We start from the raw sequence: 22662 nt of genomic DNA on the forward strand, positions 1-22662 counted from the left end.
AGTCTGCTGTATTCAGGAGACCCATCTCACATGCAGAGACATACATAGGCTCAAAATAAAGGGATGGAGGAAGATTTACCAAGCAAATGGAGAACAAAAAAAAGCAGGGGTTGCAATACTAGTCTCTGATAAAACAGACTTTAAACCATCAAAGATCAAAAGAGACAAAGAAGGCCATTACATAATGGTAAAGGGATCAATTCAACAGGAAGAGCTAACTATCCTAAATATATATGCACCCAATACAGGAGCACCCAGATTCATCAAGCAAGTCCTTAGAGACTTACAAAGAGACTTAGACTCCCATACAATAATAATGGGAGACTTCAACACTCCACTGTCAACATTAGACAGATCAACGAGACAGAAAGTTAACAAGGATATCCAGGAATTGAACTCATCTCTGCAGCAAGCAGACCTAATAGACATCTATAGAACTCTCCACCCCAAATCAACAGAATATACATTCTTCTCAGCACCACATCATACTTACTCCAAAATTGACCACGTAATTGGAAGTAAAGCACTCCTCAGCAAATGTACAAGAACAGAAATTATAACAAACTGTCTCTCAGACCACAGTGCAATCAAACTAGAACTCAGGACTAAGAAACTCACTCAAAACCGCTCAACTACATGGAAACTGAACAACCTGCTCCTGAATGACTACTGGGTACATAACGAAATGAAGGCAGAAATAAAGATGTTCTTTGAAACCAATGAGAACAAAGATACAACATACCAGAATCTCTGGGACACATTTAAAGCAGTGTGTAGAGGGAAATTTATAGCACTAAATGCCCACATGAGAAAGCAGGAAAGATGTAAAATTGACACTCTAACATCGCAATTAAAAGAACTAGAGAAGCAAGAGCAAACACATTCGAAAGCTAGCAGAAGGCAAGAAATAACTAAGATCAGAGCAGAACTGAAGGAGATAGAAAACAAAAAACCCTCCAAAAAATCAATGAATCCAGGAGTTGGTTTTTTGAAAAGATCAACAAAATTGACAGACCACTAGCCAGACTAATAAAGAAGAAAAGAGAGAAGAATCAAATCGACGCAATTAAAAATGATCAAGGGGATATCACCACCGACCCCACAGAAATAAAAACTACCATCAGAGAATACTATAAACACCTCTACGCAAATAAAATGGAAAATCTAGAAGAAATGGATAATTTCCTGGACACTTACACTCTTCCAAGACTAAACCAGGAAGAAGTTGAATCCCTGAATAGACCAATAGCAGGCTCTGAAATTGAGGCAACAATTAATAGCCTACCAACCAAAAAAAGTCCAGGACCAGATGGATTCACAGCTGAATTCTACCAGAGGTACAAAGAGGAGTTGGTACCATTCCTTCTGAAACTATTCCAATCAATAGAAAAAGAGGGAATCCTCCCTAACTCATTTTATGAGGCCAACATCATCCTGATACCAAAGCCTGGCAGAGACACAACAAAAAAAGAGAATTTTAGACCAATATCCCTGATGAACATCGATGCAAAAATCCTCAATAAAATACTGGCAAACCGGATTCAGCAACACATCAAAAAGCTTATCCACCATGATCAAGTGGGCTTCATCCCTGGGATGCAAGGCTGGTTCAACATTCGCAAATCAATAAACATAATCCAGCATATAAACAGAACCAAAGACAAGAACCACATGATTATCTCAATTGATGCAGAAAAGGCTTTTGACAAAATTCAACAGCCTTCATGCTAAAAACGCTCAATAAATTCGGTATTGATGGAACGTACCTCAAAATAATAAGAGCTATTTATGACAAACCCACAGCCAATATCATACTGAATGGGCAAAAACTGGAAAAATTCCCTTTGAAAACTGGCACAAGACAGGGATGCCCTCTCTCACCACTCCTATTCAACATAGTGTTGGAAGTTCTGGCTAGGGCAATCAGGCAAGAGAAAGAAATCAAGGGTATTCAGTTAGGAAAAGAAGAAGTCAAATTGTCCCTGTTTGCAGATGACATGATTGTATATTTAGAAAACCCCATTATCTCAGCCCAAAATCTCCTTAAGCTGATAAGCAACTTCAGCAAAGTCTCAGGATACAAAATTAATGTGCAAAAATCACAAGCATTCTTATACACCAGTAACAGACAAACAGAGAGCCAAATCAGGAATGAACTTCCATTCACAATTGCTTCAAAGAGAATCAAATACCTAGGAATCCAACTTACAAGGGATGTAAAGGACCTCTTCAAGGAGAACTACAAACCACTGCTCAGTGAAATCAAAGAGGACACAAACAAATGGAAGAACATACCATGCTCATGGATAGGAAGAATCAATATTGTGAAAATGGCCATACTGCCCAAGGTAATTTATAGATTCAATGCCATCCCCATCAAGCTACCAATGAGTTTCTTCACAGAATTGGAAAAAACTGCTTTAAAGTTCATATGGAACCAAAAAAGAGCCCGCATCTCCAAGACAATCCTAAGTCAAAAGAACAAAGCTGGAGGCATCACGCTACCTGACTTCAAACTATACTACAAGGCTACAGTAACCAAAACAGCATGGTACTGGTACCAAAACAGAGATATAGACCAATGGAACAGAACAGAGTCCTCAGAAATAATACCACACATCTACAGCCATTTGATCTTTGACAAACCTGAGAGAAACAAGAAATGGGGAAAGGATTCCCTATTTAATAAATGGTGCTGGGAAAATTGGCTAGCCATAAGTAGAAAGCTGAAACTGGATCCTTTCCTTACTCCTTATACGAAAATTAATTCAAGATGGATTAGAGACTTAAATGTTAGACCTAATACCATAAAAATCCTAGAGGAAAACCTAGGTAGTACCATTCAGGACATAGGCATGGGCAAAGATTTCATGTCTAAAACACCAAAAGCAACGGCAGCAAAAGCCAAAAATTGACAAATGGGATCTCATTAAACTAAAGAGCTTCTGCACAGCAAAAGACACTACCATCAGAGTGAACAGGCAACCTACAGAATGGGAGAAAATTTTTGCAATCTACTCATCTGACAAAGGGCTAATATCCAGAACCTACAAAGAACTCAAACAAATTTACAAGAAAAAAACAAACAACCCCATCAAAAAGTGGGCAAAGGACATGAACAGACATTTCTCAAAAGAAGACATTCATACAGCCAACAGACACATGAAAAAATGCTCATCATCACTGGCCATCAGAGAAATGCAAATCAAAACCACCATGAGATACCATCTCACACCAGTTAGATTGGCAATCATTAAAAAGTCAGGAAACAACAGGTGCTGGAGAGGATGTGGAGAAATAGGAACACTTTTACACTGTTGGTGGGATTGTAAACTAGTTCAACCATTATGGAAAACAGTATGGCGATTCCTCAAGGATCTAGAACTAGATGTACCATATGACCCAGCCATCCCATTACTGGGTATATACCCAAAGGATTATAAATTATGCTGCTATAAAGACACATGCACACGTATGTTTATTGCAGCACTATTCACAATAGCAAAGACTTGGAATCAACCCAAATGTCCATCAGTGACAGATTGGATTAAGAAAATGTGGCACATATACACCATGGAATACTATGCAGCCATAAAAAAGGATGAGTTTGAGTCCTTTGTAGGGACTTGGATGCAGCTGGAATCCATCATTCTTAGCAAACTATCACAAGAACAGAAAACCAAACACCGCATGTTCTCACTCATAGGTGGGAACTGAACAATGAGATCACTCGGACTCAGGAAGGGGAACATCACACACCGGGACCTATCATGGGGAGGGGGGAGGGGGGAGGGATTGCATTGGGAGTTATACCTGATGTAAATGACGAGTTGATGGGTGCAGCACAGCAACATGGCACAAGTATACATATGTAACAAACCTGCACGTTACGCACATGTACCCTACAACTTAAAGTATAATAATAATAAATAAATTTAAAAAAAAAAAAAAAAAAAAAAAAAAGATTAATATGGTTTATTAATAAATATCCAACATAGAGGTAAACATTCTTGATATTTTGTTTGAAAATGTGAAAACATAGTATAAAGCTTCAACTGATTGAAGGGTCACTCCACTGCCACAGAAAGATGGACTACAGGACGTGTTGATAAGAATGAAACCATGCTTTTTCCTCCAAAACAAAACAAAACAGAAAGAAAAAAATTTAAGACATTTGAAACTCTAACTTGAAAATCTGGCACTGTGAAGAAAATATGCATTGCAATAATTCAAGTCAAGTGTTACTAATAAGGCATAATGAAAAGACTGCAGGGTCCCTAGAAAATATGACTTTCTACAGAACTATGTACTGATGAATCTTACCTGGATGGCCTGCAAAATGCAACCCAAGTAGCTGAACTCATATGTTGCATTGGTCTCGAGTTTTATGAGAAGTCAGAGCAATTTCATTACCAAGGGAGGTTATTTTCAGCTTGAAGTTTAAGTTGCCAAAAATCACCATATTTTGGTACAAAGAATTAAAAAGTCTATATTCAGTTTCAAAGATAAATATTACACTTTACTACTAACAGAAAACTTAAGGAATCATAAGCTGTGATGCCATATTTTTTGCTCCATTTGAGGTCAAACATACATCAATTTCTTAAAAATGAAGAGAGCAGCAATCAGCATGTACTAATTTTGTGGAATCTTTCTATATGCTTACTACGTCTTATCCCTTTTACTGCTGTGCAACAGTTTTCTGAGTTGTATACTGTTACTACAATTTTACAGAAAAAAATATTAAGTGCAAAGAGGTGAAGTAATTTTTCCAAAGTCACACAGCTTAGCAAATGGCAGAACTGGGATACAAGTCTTTTAACTGTTACACCTGACAGGGAAACTGCCCCAAGTATTTGGCCACCATCTGCACAAAAGATACGCAACAGATTAAAGTACAAGTACTATGACTACTCATAGAATATTATTAGCAGAAGGGCTTTAGGAGTCACTTAGTCTAACCTACTCACCTAAAACTGAGGCAAAGTACAAAGAAGGTGAGTAATATGCCAAAAGTCCTAGAGCAAGTTAAATGGCAGAAATAATAAGAATGTAGAATTGTGGTTTCCAAACCAGTACTCTTTCTAAAAATTATGATGTCCTGTTCTCTCTAAGTCCTTAAAAGAGACATGAAATGTCTCAAGATTTTAGATGAAAGTTAATTTGGGGCTAGACAAAGCTGGCTGCTAAAAATAATTTTTAACATTTAAAACACAAGATTTTACACAGTATTAGCAATTCAAATTCAAATGTATTTCTGGTGAGCAGATCAGGTGGCAATGGTGAAGCCTAATTCTTTCTTAATAGATGGTAGCATAGGCTAATTGGAAAATAAGAATTTTATTAGTACCCATTATAAACAAGAGACCATTTATATCTAACTAAGGTATATATAGTATAGTCTGAGTCCCATATTTGCTCGCAAGTTATGTTACTTTAAAAAAATGTATGTTAGTCTTGCCACATATTTTACCTCTTAGATAGCATGTGCTTCACTGATAAGAATGATCAAGAAAAACTGCCATTAATAAGTACCATTAATTTAGTTATTTTTAATAGCGTTATTTTTAACATTCCATGGCCAATATTTCAAGTATACAAGTTTACAAAATAACAAAAATATCATAAACACATGTGAAAATATTTGTCCAGCTGTTCTATTAATCTAGTGAGAAGTAAACCTGACTTATCTTTTACTGTGCTTCATTATTTTACACCATATCAGTCACAAACTCAAGTATAATATTTACACCTTATGTTTTTACAATTTTGCCCCTTTAATCACTACTGGGTTTTTTTCAGTCCTCCCAAGGGCTTTTTAAATGTGTCTGACACCTGCCTGGTGCTTTCAGCTATTACAATTCAAATGAAGTTTTTATAAGTTCTAAAATGTCTGGGGAAGGCAAGTTAACCTAAGTGTTAACTATGGTTAAACGTTATGGAAATATGCTCATAAAAACCTAAACTCACATGAGATAGAATTACATATATGTAATGTGAGTAAAGGAACTTGAAAATTAATAAAAAGTACAGTATCAGCACATACAGAAGGCCATTCTGGGAAAGCACTTCAAAGAGTTTGAAAATAGGTTTTAATTACTAGGCAAGAATGCTGTGGGCAAGTAAAAACCCTAAAATGCAAGAGGGGTTGGCAGGAAAGAGAACAGAATTCGAGCTGTTCCTCTCAAAAAGTATAATACAATCCTTCCCCAAATTCATTGACTCTATTCAGGAAAAAGAAAAATGACACATTTCTTCAGAACTTACATTGCAGGGACCATGCTGGCTATAATTAAGCAAGTTGTAAAATGTGCATTTACACATATATACATGCCCATGAAATCCCCTTCTGTTATTAATGACTACTTTTGTCACTCTCAGTCTCCTTTACTGACTTCCCTGCAGAATCTCAAACACTGGTTTCCAATTTCCATATTTTCATCTCCATTTCCATATTTTCATCTCTCTAAATGATCATCCTCTTGAGCTACAAATCCATACCTACAACTGCCTTTAGGCCATATTCAACATTTTGTCCCAAAGGTATTTCAAATTCAACAGGTATTTTCTCTCTCACCTCCAACCTGTTTCTCCTCTTCTCCCTGGAGTTAGGATATTTCCATCTGCCAGTCATTGACAGTAAAAATTTTTATCACCTTTGACTTATTTTCTTTCTCATTTCTCACATACAATCAACAACCAAGAGCTGCAGATTCTACATGTTACCCGTTTCTTCATATTAGTTGTTGAGTAAAAATCTCCCCCACTAAATTATGAGTTGATACATAACGAGGAGCCCATCTAATATATCTTTGTTTACTATGTACAGTGCCTGACACACAGAGAAGGTGCTTAACACATTTTTGTTATTCCAGTTGTAAAACTTGTATAAATATTTTTTGAAGTGTTACAGACATAACATTGTAATATTTATTTCATCTCTAAATTTCATTCAAAAAGGAATTAAGATGGAAAAAAAAAAACCAGTCTCTCTCCATTAGCTAATTTATCCATGAATAAAAAAAAAAACCAACAATAAAATTTGCTTATTTTCAAACTTCTTGCAAGTCTAAAATTATTCTTCTCTTTCCAAATCTCTCTAGGTCTTCTTAGATTCCAAACGCTAAAGGTTTTGTTATAGTTCTTATTGTCATTTTCTGCTTTTAGATAAATGTTATTTATGGGATATTTTCACATCAAAACATCTTTTTTTATATATCAGCTTTATCAACTGATAAAAGCCTAACTCACATAATTAACGTATATATAGTCTTAACATATGATGCCACAACTTTAACATAGTATACTGTACAAATAATGACAAATTTCAGTAAATCTAACGTCTTCATAACCTTGTAAAACTGACAATGGCACAATAACTATTCCACTTGTCCCAATAATTACAGGTTACTATTAGTTATTCTCTAATAGTCATTCAAACAGGGATAAAACTAAGTATATGCCTTTGTTTAATACTGACATTAATAACTGCCAATTTAAGCAAATAAGGCACATGACACAACACTATTTGGTGAAGTCAAGGGAATTTTTAAAGTTAAAACAAAACAAAACTCTAAAGGAAATTAAATGGAAACTCAAAAGGTTTCAGACTCTAGATAAGCCCGAATAGTAATAAACCTATAGAAGGAGAATATAGAGTTAGGATCCACAAAAGGCATGAAATGACATAGTTCCTGGTGAGACTAAACTGGAAGCTGCACCCAAGGTGAAAGAAAAAATAACCAAAACACTAAGAGAAAGAGTTCTTTATAGTGTTGGGGTCTGGGTTTGGGGCCAGAACTAACACACACCTTTATAGGCTTCAACTGAGAAGTGCAGTGAAACAGGCAAGTTCAGGGCAGACCCAAACCCAGGTTTGCCAGCCAAGTTCCTCTCAGGGCTTTTCCCAGTAACTTTCCACTATCATTATGGGCAGGGGACTATGAATAGGAGAGGTCATCAAAGCCCTCACCCATGAAATCCACAATCTTCTTCATGATTCTTCTTTGCCTTACTCCATACATCCGTTCACTGCAGTACAGAACTCAGAGTTAGCCTTTTAAACTTCAATTATTTCATCTACAATACGCCCAGATCTATGATACTGACCTCAAAATTTATTTAAGTATATTTATTTTTTTAGCAAAGTTTAAGATTTACAGAAGAATTGAGCATATAGTACAAACAGCTCCCATATGCCCACCCACCCCAGTACACTGTTTCCCTTATTATTACTATCTCCTATTTGCATGGTATATTTGTTACAATCAATGAACCCAGATTGATATATTATTATTAAACTAAAGACCACAGTTATTCAGATTTCCTTAGTTTTTCCCTAATGTCCTTTTTTTTTTTTCATTCCAGCATCCTACCCAGAATATTGTAACATTACATTTAGCTATCATGTTTCCTTGGTGGTGACAGTTTCTCAAACTTCCCTGGTTTTTGATAACCTTCAGTTTTGAGGGTACTAGTTAGTGATGTTACAGAATGTCTTTTAACTTGGGTTTGCCTAAAGTTTTTCTCATGGCTGGACAAGGGTTACGAACACTCAGGAGGAAGACAACAGAAGTAAAGTGCTATTCTCACCACATCATCTAAGGATATATATAGTCATTCCTCAGTATCCACGGGAACTGGTTCCAGGACCACTGTGGATACCAAAATGTATACATACTCAAGTCCGGTAGTCAGCCTGCAGAACCTGAGGATACATAGTTAGCCCTCCTTATTTGGGAGTTTCCATATACCACAAGTACTGTATTTTCAATCTGTGTTTGGTTGTGGAACCTACCAAAAAGGAAGGCCAACTGTACTGGAAAAAAAAAAAAAAGTGCATGTAAGTGGACCCACTGAGTTCAAGCCCATGTTGTTCAAAGCATCAACTGTACTGTCAGCATTACTTATCACTGAAGATGTTAACCTTGATCATCTGGCTGTGGTATGGTTTGTCAGGTTTCATAACTGTACAGTAGCTCTTTGCCTCCCCTCTTTCCATATGAAATTCTTTGGAAAGAAGCCCACACCCAAGGAGTGGGGTGTTACGCCCCCCACAAAACTTTTTCATTTGCCTTTTTAAATATAATGCTCTCCAAAGTTTATAATGTACAAATGTTATATTTTCTGGATTAAAAAAATGAGACTTACAGAACTTGCTTAAGGTTGCAAAACTAAAAAGTGCTAAGGTTAGGAAGTAAATCCAAGCTATGTGAATTCTAGCTTAGTGTTCTTTTCATCGGGACTTACTCGATATCAAGGGCACAAATTATATACTAACAGGTAAATTTTAAGCTCCACATTATCCCACCATCAGTCTTTTTCCAGGCACTTCTATTTCATTCAACAGTTTCCTGTATCTTTGGCCATGATTACCCTTTCCTATTAACTTCTACTCCTAGACCAAAGCCATGTTTTTTTTCTGTTTTCTTTGTCCTAGAGAAACAAAATTATTTTTCAAATCAGTTCCCAGAAACATATTAACATCTTTCCACTTCTCTGAACCTACCCTACAGAAACTACTTAAGCTACCTTCCCTGGTAACTTTGGATAATTAATGAAAAAAGCCATCGGATACTAGTTTTATTTTTTAAAAAAACAAAAAGAAAAATGGAAGAGCGTATAATACAGTGGTTAAGAGCTCAGACTCAATTCAGAAAGTTCTGAGAGTAAATTTCAATGCCATCACCATCACTCAGACCTTGGAAGTCACTTAACCTTCTTAAAATCATTATCCTTATTTGTAATCTTAAAGCATTCTGTAATTAAAAGAGGTAGCTATGCAGTTTTCCATGCAAAAATTTAAAAACAGAAGTCTAAAGATGAATTTGGAATTTTAAAATTTCAGATTATCTTGTACCTTTGATAAGAGAATATTAATATATCTAGTTAAATGACAAATAGTAATTACAGATGCTCCTTGATTTACAATGGGGTTATGTCCTGATAAACTCATCAAAAATTGAAAATATCCTAAGTCATAAAGCATTTAATACACCTAACCTACTGAACATCAATTTTAGCTTAGCCCACCTTAAACATGCTCAGAATGCTTACACTGGCCTACAGTTGGACAAAATCATGTGGCAACACAGTGCATTGTAAAATGTTGGCCATGTACACTCATGATCACATGGCTGACTGGGAGCTGTGGCTCACTGTTACTGCCCAGCATCATGAGGGAGTACTGTACTGCATATCACTAGCTCAGTAAAAGATTAAAATTTGGGCCGGGCACAGTGGCTCAGACCTGTAATCCCAGCACTTTGGGAGGCCGAGGTGGATCACAAGGTCATGAGTTCAAGACCAGTCTGGCCTACATGGTGAAACCCCGTCTCTACTAAATATACAGAAATTAGCCGGGTGTGGTGGCGTATGCCTGTAATCCCAGCTACTTGGGAGGCTGAGGCAGAGAATTGCTTGAACTCAGGAAGCAGAGGTTGCAGTCAGCCGAGATCATGCCAATGCACTCCAGCCTGGGCGACAGAGTGAGACTTTGTCTCAAAAAAAAAAAGATTAAAATTCGAAGTATGATTTCCACAGAGTGCATATCACTTTCACACCGTTGTAAAGTCGAAAACTTAAGTAAATTCATCTTAAATTGGGGAGCACCTGTACTTTGAATTCTGCACTACTTTGAACCACAGGTTTTTCCGGAAATGAAATCTATTTTATACAACTCCTCTCTGAGACAAGTATAGAGAAGAAAATTTCCCAAAAAGTCAAGGATATACTAAGCTCATTACATTCCTGTATTCACCAGAATAATTTTTTGCTGAAAATCCCTGTCAGAGGCCTAACCACACTTCTTGTAGAATTAGTGACAGTTCTTCATATAGTAAAGCAATGCAGCTATCCCAGGGCAATTAATCTATTGTAGCACTCCAGACAAAAGCAATAGAGAAGCAGCAGAGAGGAAATTTCAACTGAAAAGTATTTGACGTAATCAGCCCAGATAACAAACTAAACTTACACAACATGTCAAAAGTCGCAATCTACATGAAAACACATATATATGCCAGAGGGCATTAAGAGCCCACACAAGCCAAGGTGAAGTCTCCACCCTGAATACAGTACATATCTTTTAATCCCTGTTCAGAAAAGATGCATAGAGGAAGCTAAAATGTTCTTTCATAAACTTAGAGGAATAAATGTAAATCTATCAAAATATCTTGAAGATTAAAAGTAACTACCATTGTGAAAAGCGATAGGGAGTTTTTCCTTTCAGTCTGTTTAAATATTTGTGTTTCCTAACTGGCTAGAGAATTCTAGTGTATGTCTACTTTTTCTGATCACTTTAAAAATGTGTAAGATTTGTTATTTCAAAATTTCAAACTAACTTGAAACACTTAAATCCTGTAGAAAACAAATACATAGGTTGAAACCAAACATGTAGGTTGAACAAAAGTTGCCAAGTTTTTTAAACAGGAAGTTAAAATAAAAGAGAACAGGGCCAGGTGCAACGACTCATGCCTGTAATCCTAGAACTTTGGGAGAGCGAGGCGGGCAGATTGCCTGAGCTCAGGAGTTCGAGACCAGCCTGGGCAACATGGTGAAACCCTGTTTCCACTAAAAATACAAAAAATTAGCCGGGCGTGGTGGTGCATGCCTGTAATCCCAGCTACTCAGGAGGTTGAGGCACAAGAATCTCTTGAACCCGGGAGGTGGGGGCTATGGTGAGCAGAGATAGTGCTACTGCACTCCAGCCTGGGCTACAGAACAAGACTCTATCTCAAAAAAAAGAGAACAGAATATGAATTCCCAACTTCTTTGGCTCCATTTTCTCATACATAAGCTGTATGGTATTGCTACTTTAAAACGTTCCTCACAAACATTGAATAGATGAAAATAAAAGGACCAATGAAAATGCTAGTAGAAGGCAAATTATTTTCATATTCCCAACTTTGTATTTAAAAAGTTTTTAAACATATAGGAGAGTTGAATGAATAGTACATGTTGAGTATCCCTAAATCTAAAAATCCAAAATGCTCCAAAATTCAAAATATTTTGAGCTCCAACATGACAGTCAAAGAAAATGCCCACTTTAGCATTTTAGATTTCAAATTTTCAGATTAGGGATGCTCAACTGGGAAGTATAACGCAAATATCTCAAAATGCAAAAAAATTCAAAATCTAAACATTTCAGGTCCGAAGCATTTTGATAAGGGATATTCAATTTGAAAAATAAAAACCCATCATTCATTAAGTATATCCTCCACACAGATTCAAAAATTGAATAATATTGTCGAACTACACTAAATTCTAAACTGAATAAAAATCCACACTAAATAAAAATTAGTAATTAGGACATATAATAGTCTCTGAGTTATGAACTCAATTAAGATAATTTGTTAACATCACATGGCTTTTCTGTTTGTGACCTAAAAATCTAATGAAAAAGCTCAAATAAGTGAACGTGTGCCTGGTTATTTTATATAACAGTGTACAAAGTTAAACCTTTCAAAGAATCATTTACGATTTCCTCATAGTGAAAAAAAGACTAAAAGTGAAATTGTCTATGGTTATGAAATGTTTATGTTCGGCCGGGCACGGTGGCTCAAGCCTGTAATCCCAGCACTTTGGGAGGCCAAGACGGGCGGATCACGAGGTCAGGAGTTCGAGACCATCCTGGCTAACCCGGTGAAACCCCGTCTCTACTAAAAAATACAAAAAAAAAAAAAAAAAAAAAAACTAGCCGGGCGAGGTGGCGGGCGCCTGTAGTCCCAGCTACTCGGGAGGCTGAGGCAGGAGAATGGCGTAAAAACCCGGGAGGCAGAGCTTGCAGTGAGCTGAGATCCGGCCACTGCACTCCAGCCTGGGTGACACAGCGAGACTCCGTCTCAAAAAAAAAAAAAAAAAAAAAGAAATGTTTATGTTCAAAAAAGATAATAAATATATTTCTAAGTAATTCTAGAATAGTCCAGAAAGCAGTCTTGGTAGTACCTAAAATTATTATCTTGGATCACAAAAAAAGTAAGACACTGGTTTGTAAGAAAATAAGTGTGCTCTTAAGAGTCAAGTCTAAAACTTATTTGATAAGGACTTGGCTCACAGGTTCTCAAATAAGTTTTAGATTTCCAATAGACAAGAAACATTCTAAGACTATGAATATATAATTGTAAAATATAGAAGGTAAGAACAGAAAAATAGAGATGACAGTAAAAAGACTAGAAAATGCCAGTAAACAGCCATCCCCATTACCACTTGATAAAAGGACAAGGACCAAGGAGAAATCAGGATGTCCTGGGAAATTTCAAAATCACTCATTACTTCAACCCTTAAAACTGCAACCTTTGCTGTGTGCAGCAGCTCATTTCTATAATCCCAGAACTTTGGGAGGCTAAGGTGGGAGGGCTGCTTGAGGCCAGGTGTTTGAGACCAGCCTGGGCAACACAGTGAGACCCTGTCTCTACAAAAATGTTAAAAAGTTAGCTGGTGTGATGGCTCACACCTGTAGTCCGAGCTGCTCAGGAGGCTGAGGCAGAAGGATAGCTTGAGCCCAAGAATTTGAGGTTACAGTGAGCTATGATCACACCACTATACTTCAGCCTGGGCCACAGAGTGAGACGATGTCTCAAAAAAATAACAAATAAACCTGCAACCTTTAAAACTGTAGTTGTGATTCCCCATAAGTGATCATGCTATAAATGGTCTCCTCCCCCTATATTTACTCTCCAATATCTTACAGAAAATAAAAAATATGTTGAAGATACTCTTAAAGAACAAACAGCTTAATCACACCTAAGTATCATTCTATATAAATCTTAAGTAAAGCCAAAAGTTGACAAACTACTCTGAAGTTTTATGCTTTCAAACTGCCCATGATTTCAATGTTCTAAGATAGAAAATGCATTGTTATGCAAAAAAATCCCTGGTAATATCAAAACAGATGATCGTGTGCCTTTTCTGAAATGAATTGATAGTAAATCTATTTAGGTACATATTTTTGTGATACAGTCCACAGAAATGGATTTATGATTTTATATGTGTGGATTAAGTACCTGGATACATCACAATGTTACATAAAATTAATATCTGGTCCTAAAGTAAGTGTACAACTACATATCATGAAAGATTATCTATCCCAGTTAATGGGAGCAGAGCAATGAACGAATAAAATGTGTGTGTGTGGTTCAGAATAAAAACAATGAACATATACTTTCTGACTGGAAAAGTATTTTTAAAGAATTTAGTATACTATAACAAGTGCTTTGTTCATTTGAAAATTCTAGGTATATAAATATTGAATTTGTTATCACGTTTATCTTTAAATCCTGGTTAAGCAAAAGTCTATAATTAAAAATGTAGAAACAAAAAAAGGATTAGTTTCTGTTACACATGGATATAAGAAATATCAGAATCAAGAAACTAAATAAAGCAGTCTTCTTAATGTCTACCATAATTTGCTGATTACATGCACAAATTTATTTCTTATCACTCATCTCCCTATATTATATCGCCACCAATATCAAAAAAAAAAAAAAAAAAAAAGAAGAATCACTGCTCGTTAAGATGCCTTTATTCGTTCTCCTAAAGGTAGGAGTCAGAGGATGGGCATCAGCGGAGGCCAAGAGAGAGAGCAGCCATTAAAAAATTTAACATCCTACCTTTATAGCTAGAAAATTCAGTCCACTCTCATTGGCCAAAGCCTTTGCTATCATTGTTTTAGAGCACCCAGGTGGCCCATACAGAAGAATTCCTTTAGGTGGCTGAATACCCATTCGAATGAAAGACTCTGGATGTTTTAAGGGCCATTCCACAGCCTGTTTCAACTTCAGTTTGATGTTTTCCAGTCCTCCTATATCTGACCAGGATACCTGAAAAATAGAACATTTTCCAAATGTAAGTTTTGCCAGGACAAACAGAGAACTAAAAAAATAAAACACATCATTAACAGAAGAAGTGCAAAAAAGAATAGAACCATTTAAGAATCAGGAAAATCTTTTAAAAAATTCTAAGGAGTATCAAGAAGTAAATTAGGAGTACATAAAATGTGAACTGCATATTGTAAAAATACTAAAAAAAAAAAAAAATTCTGCTTGTAAGTCTCATATAAGTAACTGTTTAAATGATTGAACATATCATTAAATCTAACCTTCTAGAAAGATTTAGAAGTTAGTTTTCATCTGTCTGAAAGTGATTTGAGTCAGTCATCCAAGGTCTCATCTATGTATCTAATTTCTTATACCTCTTTTTTTAGCAAAACTACTTCCAAGCATATTTTTGTAGATCTTTATAGAACACACAATCCTTTTTATCTTTGGCATATAAAATATCTCCAAGGTTTTATTTTTCTCCACTAAGAAATACCCCCAGAACTGCATATGTCTTAAGAATATATGTGTACCAGAAAACGTACACAAGAAATACCAGTAACCATGAACAACCATAGTTCAACAGAAAGGATACTAAGTACAATAACAAACAGAAAAGGCCTTTGGGAGTTCCCAAGAAGAAAAGATTACTTCCAGCTGGAAGACAAACCTAAAGGCCAACTCTTGAAGGATAGATGATATTTGGAAATGCAAGAACAGGGAAATGGATAGGTACAGGCCAAAAAATGACAGAAGGCTCACAAGGAAAGAAGTATAAAAAGGATAAGAGAAAAAATATTTGAGGGAGGGTAATAAAGAAAAGTTGAAGTCATAGCATAGGACCCTGAAGACCAGATGAAGGAATTCAAGAGAACTCTTTGTACATACTTGGAAGTCTTTGAAGGTTTTTTAATCTAGAGAGAAACATGGTCTGAGATGTCCTTCTGGAAGACTTCTCTGACAAGATTCATCAGAGAGATCAATTAATGACATAAATATCAGAAAAAAAAAAACACACCTTGAGCTAGAGCAAACACATGCAGATACTGAAAACTCACTGGAAACATACTTCAGAGCTATAGTTGTGGGTTCTGGGAGTAGAAAAAGAAACAGGAAAAACTTAAAGCTACATTTGGAAAGGGGTGGTGAAACAAAATGGAATCAAGGGTAATATTCAGGATTCAGACTTGGACAAATGAGTAATTAAAAGTTGCATGAAAAGAAAGAAGGGAACATGTTTGGGAACTAAGGAATATGATACATAAGGTGTCAACTGGGACTAAAATACAGTAGAAAAATATGGACTATGTGATGACTAATCAATCCATATGAATGGAAAGGTTGTCTGGGGCCTGAGTGATGCATTCTCTATCCTTAATTTCTTTACAAGTATGTATAGACCCCATGTTGTAACAAATACTCCACCATAAATATAAACCCTTCTTAACAAAAGTATTTCTTAGGCATGTAAAGTCTCACACATAAAGTATGTTACTCATACTGCTTTATAACATACAGTACAAATTTAAAAAACCACTTTCACACTCTTCAAAATACTGTAGACATCAACTCAATTCTATTGCACAAGTAATCCATAAAACTTAAGCTAGACCAAGCTTGTCCAACCTGCAGCCCAACACAAATTGGTAAAGTTTGTTAAAATATTATGAGATTTTTTTGCAATTTTTTAGCTCATCACCTATCGTTCATGCTAGTATATATATATTTTTTAGTTTAATATGATTTTATTTAAAAATATGTACAACTGAAGGAGGGATCTGATCCTTTGTCAAAAGAAACCAATTTTCACAGTATATATTTGGCCATTTTAGCTTCGTGGCGAATAATAACAGAAAAGGAAGTTTCTGTTCAAATCCTCACTCCAGCACACTCAGCCAGGTGCTTGGCAAGATGACGCATTTCCTGGCCTGAAGCTCAGTTGGGAAAAAACATGAAGGATTCCTTAACTCATTGTCTGGGACAAATCCAACTACCTTTTAACTCTTAACAATTGCAAGTATAAAATACTTGAAATTTACGAGATGCTCCATTTAATGGAACAACTCAAATGCTAAAAAATTAGATCAAGTAATATGCTTTAATATTTTTAAATGTTACTTAAAACTTATTGAGACAAGATATGCAGCACATTCTTGGTATTATAAACTCCTACTGACAACTGCTGCTTGATGGTCAAAAACTTTTAAAAAAGAGAAGAAACCATACGCATTGGTATACAACAATGTCTGCAGGGAATGTCATGTTTTACGTTTTGTTAACTGAAATTGAACCTGACCAAAAAAAAAACAACAAAGGTCTACAAAACCGACACCCATGTCATTTTAAATGATGAGGTAGATTGTTTCCTATGCAGTAAAATGAAGAAAACAAAAAAATCCATACAACTTTCAAATCAAATCCTCTTAAAAAAAAACTCCAAGTTATAGTCACTTTCACAAACAAGACATTCATAAACTATATGGTGGAGAGGTCATATTCAGACAGGTTCTGTACTTGATGTATTACTCACTCAGAGATTCAATAATCAGTCTTGGATCAATCAGCTCTCCCCAAAATACAGTGATCTTGCTCTCCTGCATCACAGCGTACTCCACTACCACGGTTCCATTTTCATTGTGATAAACCAAATCAAATTTCCCAGGTTCTCTCAAGGTAGGTAAGGATGAAAGAATTTCTCTATCTACTTGCTGTATCTCTGGATTGCGGCTTAATATTTTTCCTTGTAATCAGAGACAGCATGAGAGTGTAACTGGATGTTAGTTCCAAAGATTAAATGCAACCTTTTCTCCAATTTGAGGGGCAGCTGCTAACAGCAGTAACAGATTACAGTCCTTCTGGTGTGTCTCTACCGGATTCTGGAAAACAGTAGATGAATTTGTTACCACTTCATTTAATTGCTGTTGTCTCTGGTTGCCAGTGCTTCTATTTACAACACAGGAAACAGGATGCCCTCATCCTCGACCTCTCCCCCACATGCCCCATCCCCTAGCTGCCTTCCAAGAAAAAAGGTCCTCTCCTCTACCCCATCCTCTTCCTAAACTGGGGACAGACACATTGGGAGAAGGACCAAAAGCCTGTCTGCCACCATTTAAGCCAGAAGGCTTTCATCCAGCAGCACCTGCAGTCTGTGATGACAGCCCAGGGCCTAGACAACCTCTTCCTGCAAAAAGGCCTACTGTCTTTTAGAAACCCACAGCACACTCCGGGGTGCTCGATGACATCAAGCATTGGTCATCTGACTCTGAGCCAGAATCTGAACTAGAAGATGATGTTCCAGAGGTCTTGCCCTTGCTGGGCGTAAGGCCAAAGCCAGGTTTTGTAGCCAGTTTCTCTGCAGTTGTACTTTTGGTAGAGGGTCTTTCCTTTGATAACTCAGTTGGTAATTTCTCTGAGGAATTTCTGGCCTCCAAACTGACTTTGCTGGGACCATCACTGATTGACTCATGACAAGACTCAGACTCCGAGGAGGAACTGGGACTCCCATTTGAGCAAACGCTTATACTACCTTTCCTTTTGGTTTTAACAAGGCTGTTTCTAGCAGAACCTTTTGGAGAACTACATCTCTAATTGGCCCAGTCTTTTACTGCCTGTACTTTAGGAGAGTTGAGATTCCTGGCCTTTTTTTCATATTCACATTCCTCCTTTTTTTTGGTGATTTTCTTTTGGCCTCTTTGTTATCATCACCCGCTGTGCCACAGGTTGCTTTATTTTTTCTCTCTTTTCTTTTTGGCTTATAGTCTGATCTGTGACAGCTTTTCGTTCTAGATTCAAGACCTTCTCATTATTGTTATTGTTCTCTTGCCTCTTCCAATGCTTCTTTGAATATTTGTAATCTGGTTCAGTTTCTTCATCCTCCTCTAACTTAAATGTCCGCTTTTTTGCTTTTCTAAGTGATAAATGAATACTGTCACCGTTACTGATGACTACAGAATTCTCAGCAACTCCTCTGTCTTCTAATTTAACTCTAAGGCAGTCATTGTCTCTCACCAGGCGTCCGCTCTCAGTTGGGGGCACAAGCCCCCGCTCCAGTTAGAGGCCTCGGAGGGCCCCAGAACCGACGCCAAAGCGCTGGCAGATGAGACTAATGAGATCTGTGATGACTCGGCATCTGTTCAAGTCAACCAAAAGCCAGGAAGGCCATACAGTGCAGGGTAGCTGCTGGTGGGTATTGAAGCCCTAGCCTAACCGGCTCGGAGGCTGCCATCTTGCTCGGAGCCTGTGTTAGTATATTTTATGTGTGGCCCAAGACGATAATTCTTCCAGTGTGGACAAAAGAAGCCAAAAGATTGGACAACTCTGAGCAAGGCTGAATTTATATGACTATCAAAGTCTGTGTGGAAAAGGTAAATAATGTATTAAAATATGCAACTCTCAAGATGTTTCTGCATGCCAACTCTCCTAATGACAATGATGAAGAAAGAGTTAGAACTAAGTATTATAGGTATACGATACTCAGTTTCACTTCTGCATTTCATTACTAACTAGTGGAGGAAGTTACCTCTCTCAATTTAGGAATCTCGAACCATAATAAATATATATTCTACAGGCATTTAATTATTATAGAGGTTCCCTCTCCTGGGCTGTTTAGGACTGCTGACTATATTGAGACTTTGTGCTACTGGCACTTAATAGAAAAGATTAAAATAAATTAAATGATCTGACTTATTTTGAAGACAGGAAGAAATATAAGAAAATGCTCAAAGAGGAACATTTCTTTGTGGGATAATCTCTCTGAGACACACGGAGAGAGCTTTCACTTTTTATGGAAGTTCTCTAAAATGTAAATGAAACACATCAACCAAGTGATTCTTATAGTCTATGAAGATCCATGTGTTCGTAGAAGGGCTAAAATTAAAGAAGGAGTAGTGGAGTTTAAGAAGAGCAAGGAAGTTGACTTAATGGAAAGTAAACCAGAGTAACTGTAGTTCTACTTATATCTCAGATGGCAACAGTGAGCTATAAATTTAAGATTCTGGCTTCTTGGTGAAGACTGCATGTCATGTAATTAGATATACCTTGCTATCTTCCTAATAGGTAAGAATAAAAACCTTAAAAAGGGAAAAGAAGGTAAAAAAAATAAGTAAGTAAATAAACAGCTCAAAGAGAAAAGAGTCCATTTCAAAAATCATTAAATTTTTTTTTTTTTTAAAAAGCTTAAATAGCTTAGGAAAGGTACTGTTACAAGTATGGAATATAAGAGGAAATGGATGATACAAAAAAGAAATGCAAAATCAAACTGTGGGGGTAAAAAGCTCAACTCTCCACTAATCAAAGCCAAAACATCCAAATTAAAATAGTGAAAAGCTGTTTTCAGCTTATAATATTAGCAAAGAGTAAAATATGGACTTCTCAAGGCCGGTAATATACAATGAAAGAACACTGTCACTCACTGGTAGAAGAAAAAAAATCATAATGTTTATTAAATGTACTTGGCAACATATTTTAGAAGTTCATACACTTTTACCTAGTAATATCACTTCCTAGACATCCTCGCAAAACAGTTCAGGAAATACAAAAAGATTTCTTCTTCAAAGATTCATGGCACAACACTCTATATGATAGAAAATAACCTAAAAACAACCTCAATGCCAAAAATCAAACAACTATTAAATGAATTATAGAATACCTAAAGAATGGACAATCATATAGACATTAAATAAATTTTAGAAGATATTTTATATTTTCTGAAAATTTATGTAATAAAAAAGCAGAATATCAAGATTTTAATACATTATAATCCCAATTAAAACACATACACACAGGTCAGGAGTTCAAGACCAGCCTGGCCAACGTGGTGAAAACCAGTCTCTACTAAAAATACAAAAATTAGCCAGGCACAGAGGCGGGCACCTGGAAACTCAGCTAACTCAGGAGATTGAGGCAGGAAAATCACTTGAACTAGCGAGGCGGAGGTTGCAGTGAGCTGAGATCCTGCCATTAAACTCCAGACTGAACGCCAAGAATGAAAGTCCGTCTCAAAAAAAAAAAAAAAAAAAACCACCACCACATACACACATACGCATTTTCAAAAATTGTTATTTTTAAAGTGGTACGAATACAAGCGATTGCTATATTATCCTTAATAATTTTTGGTATTATGAAAATTTTCTACAGTGAAACTGTATCATATCATTACTTTTATCATTTGACATACATACACGTGTGTGTGTGTGTGTGTGTGTGTATGTGTATATAAAAGCATGAGGACAAGAAAGCAGACTAAGATCCTAGAAGCTGTGGTCAAGAAAAAAAGAAAAGCGTGATGCAGATGGAGAGTTAAGAGGTTCAGTCAAAAACAAAACAAAACAAAAAAAGCTTTGATGGGTCCCCAACGTTGTCAGGGAACCACCCATTCATCTAGTAGAACCAGGTGACAAAGTTAGAGAAATCACTGATCCACAAATCTAGGAAATTTTCTTAAACTAAGTTTCCTCCACCTCCCTGGTTCAGCCTAAGTTTCCTTTATTTTTTTTTTTTTTTTTTTTTTTTTTTTTTTTGAGACGGAGTCTCGCTCTGTCGCCCAGGCTGGAGTGCAGTGGCCAGATCTCAGCTCACTGCAAGCTCCGCCTCCCGGGTTCACGCCATTCTTCTGCCTCAGCCTCCCAAGTAGCTGGGACTACAGGCGCCCCGCCACCTCGCCCGGCTAGTTTTTTGTACTTTTTAGTAGAGACGGGGTTTCACCGTATTAACCAGGATGGTCTCGATCTCCTGACCTCGTGATCCGCCCGTCTCGGCCTCCCAAAGTGCTGGGATTACAGGCTTGAGCCACCGCGCCCGGCCCTAAGTTTCCTTTATTATTACAACTATAATTCGTTTATTCTTTCCACCTATTATACTGTAGTTAAAATTTACAACTGAAATAAACTCAATCAATTTTAAGAAATGTCTTCTATGTGCAGGATTTGTCTAGAGACTGTAGGGGCACAAAGATGCCTGCGATAATGTCCAAAAAATCTGTAATCTAGAAGGAGAAATAAGAAAAGTATCCTAAAAGAGATAGTCTCTGTCTAAATATATAAAATATCTGTCTTTACACAAATTAATACAAAAAGTACTGAAAAACAGCTTTACAATTCTCAAATAAGATAGCAAAGATAGATTTGAAAATTGCATACATGTAAGATGTCAAGTTTTTAGAATATAAAAATAGCAGCAATTCCCACCTTGTTGATTATGAGAATAGCAGATATAAGTATAGCCTATAAGAAATTATAAAGGAGGTTACTGTAAGAATTACCTGTAACCTAAAAGTAACCACTGTTAATATTTTGGTGTAGGACCTTCTAGCCTTTCCAAATGCAAACACACGTGTGTGCATGTGTGTGTATGGTTTAACTGAGATCCTAACATATTCACAGGTTTACATTCTGATTCCTTTTAACTTCATACTTTTTTGATATAGTAAATATCTTCTAAAATTTAGAACTTGGTAAAAAAAAATGGTCTTGGGTTCAAATCTCAGACTCACTACTTACTATGTGACTTTGGGTAATTTACTTCAACTCTCTAAACTTTTTCCTCTTCTATAATATGGGGATAATAAACCCTAAGGTCTTAGGATCATTGTGAGAATTAAACAGGAGAGTATATGTTAAATTAATTGTACTTTACCTGGCATGTGGTAAATATTTAATGAATACTAGATACTTTATTTAAATGTCTGAGAGATGATTATAAGTAGTTTATATTCTGAAGGACTACTGAAAAAGATAAGTCATTACATTTTTAATTTCATAAGCAACATTTAATTATCTTCACTTTATTTTTTTTTTTGGTCTGATCACTTTAAACTAAAGGCAAGCCAATTTTGCATTTTGATTTTAGTACC

At 36.4% G+C, this 22662-nt stretch overlaps 1 protein-coding gene and 1 pseudogene across 5 annotated transcripts in view; both read right to left on the bottom strand.

Moving 5' to 3' along the window:
• Positions 1-22662, bottom strand: part of SPATA5 (spermatogenesis associated 5) — a 410493-nt gene that overhangs the window by 302350 nt on the left and 85481 nt on the right. For all 5 annotated transcript variants that reach the window (XR_007725774.1, XM_050791095.1, XM_050791094.1 and 2 more), the window contains one exon: positions 14607-14816. Coding sequence is in view for 4 of the 5 variants with exons in the window: in XM_050791095.1 (XP_050647052.1) it covers positions 14607-14816 (210 nt within the window). In the remaining variant the exon portion in view is untranslated. The remainder of the gene's footprint in view (positions 1-14606; positions 14817-22662) is intronic.
• LOC126954984 (coilin-like) lies at positions 15004-20419 on the bottom strand (annotated as a pseudogene).

This window comes from Macaca thibetana, chromosome 5, assembly GCF_024542745.1.
Source record: "Macaca thibetana thibetana isolate TM-01 chromosome 5, ASM2454274v1, whole genome shotgun sequence".
Classification (NCBI taxonomy): domain Eukaryota; kingdom Metazoa; phylum Chordata; class Mammalia; order Primates; family Cercopithecidae; genus Macaca; species Macaca thibetana.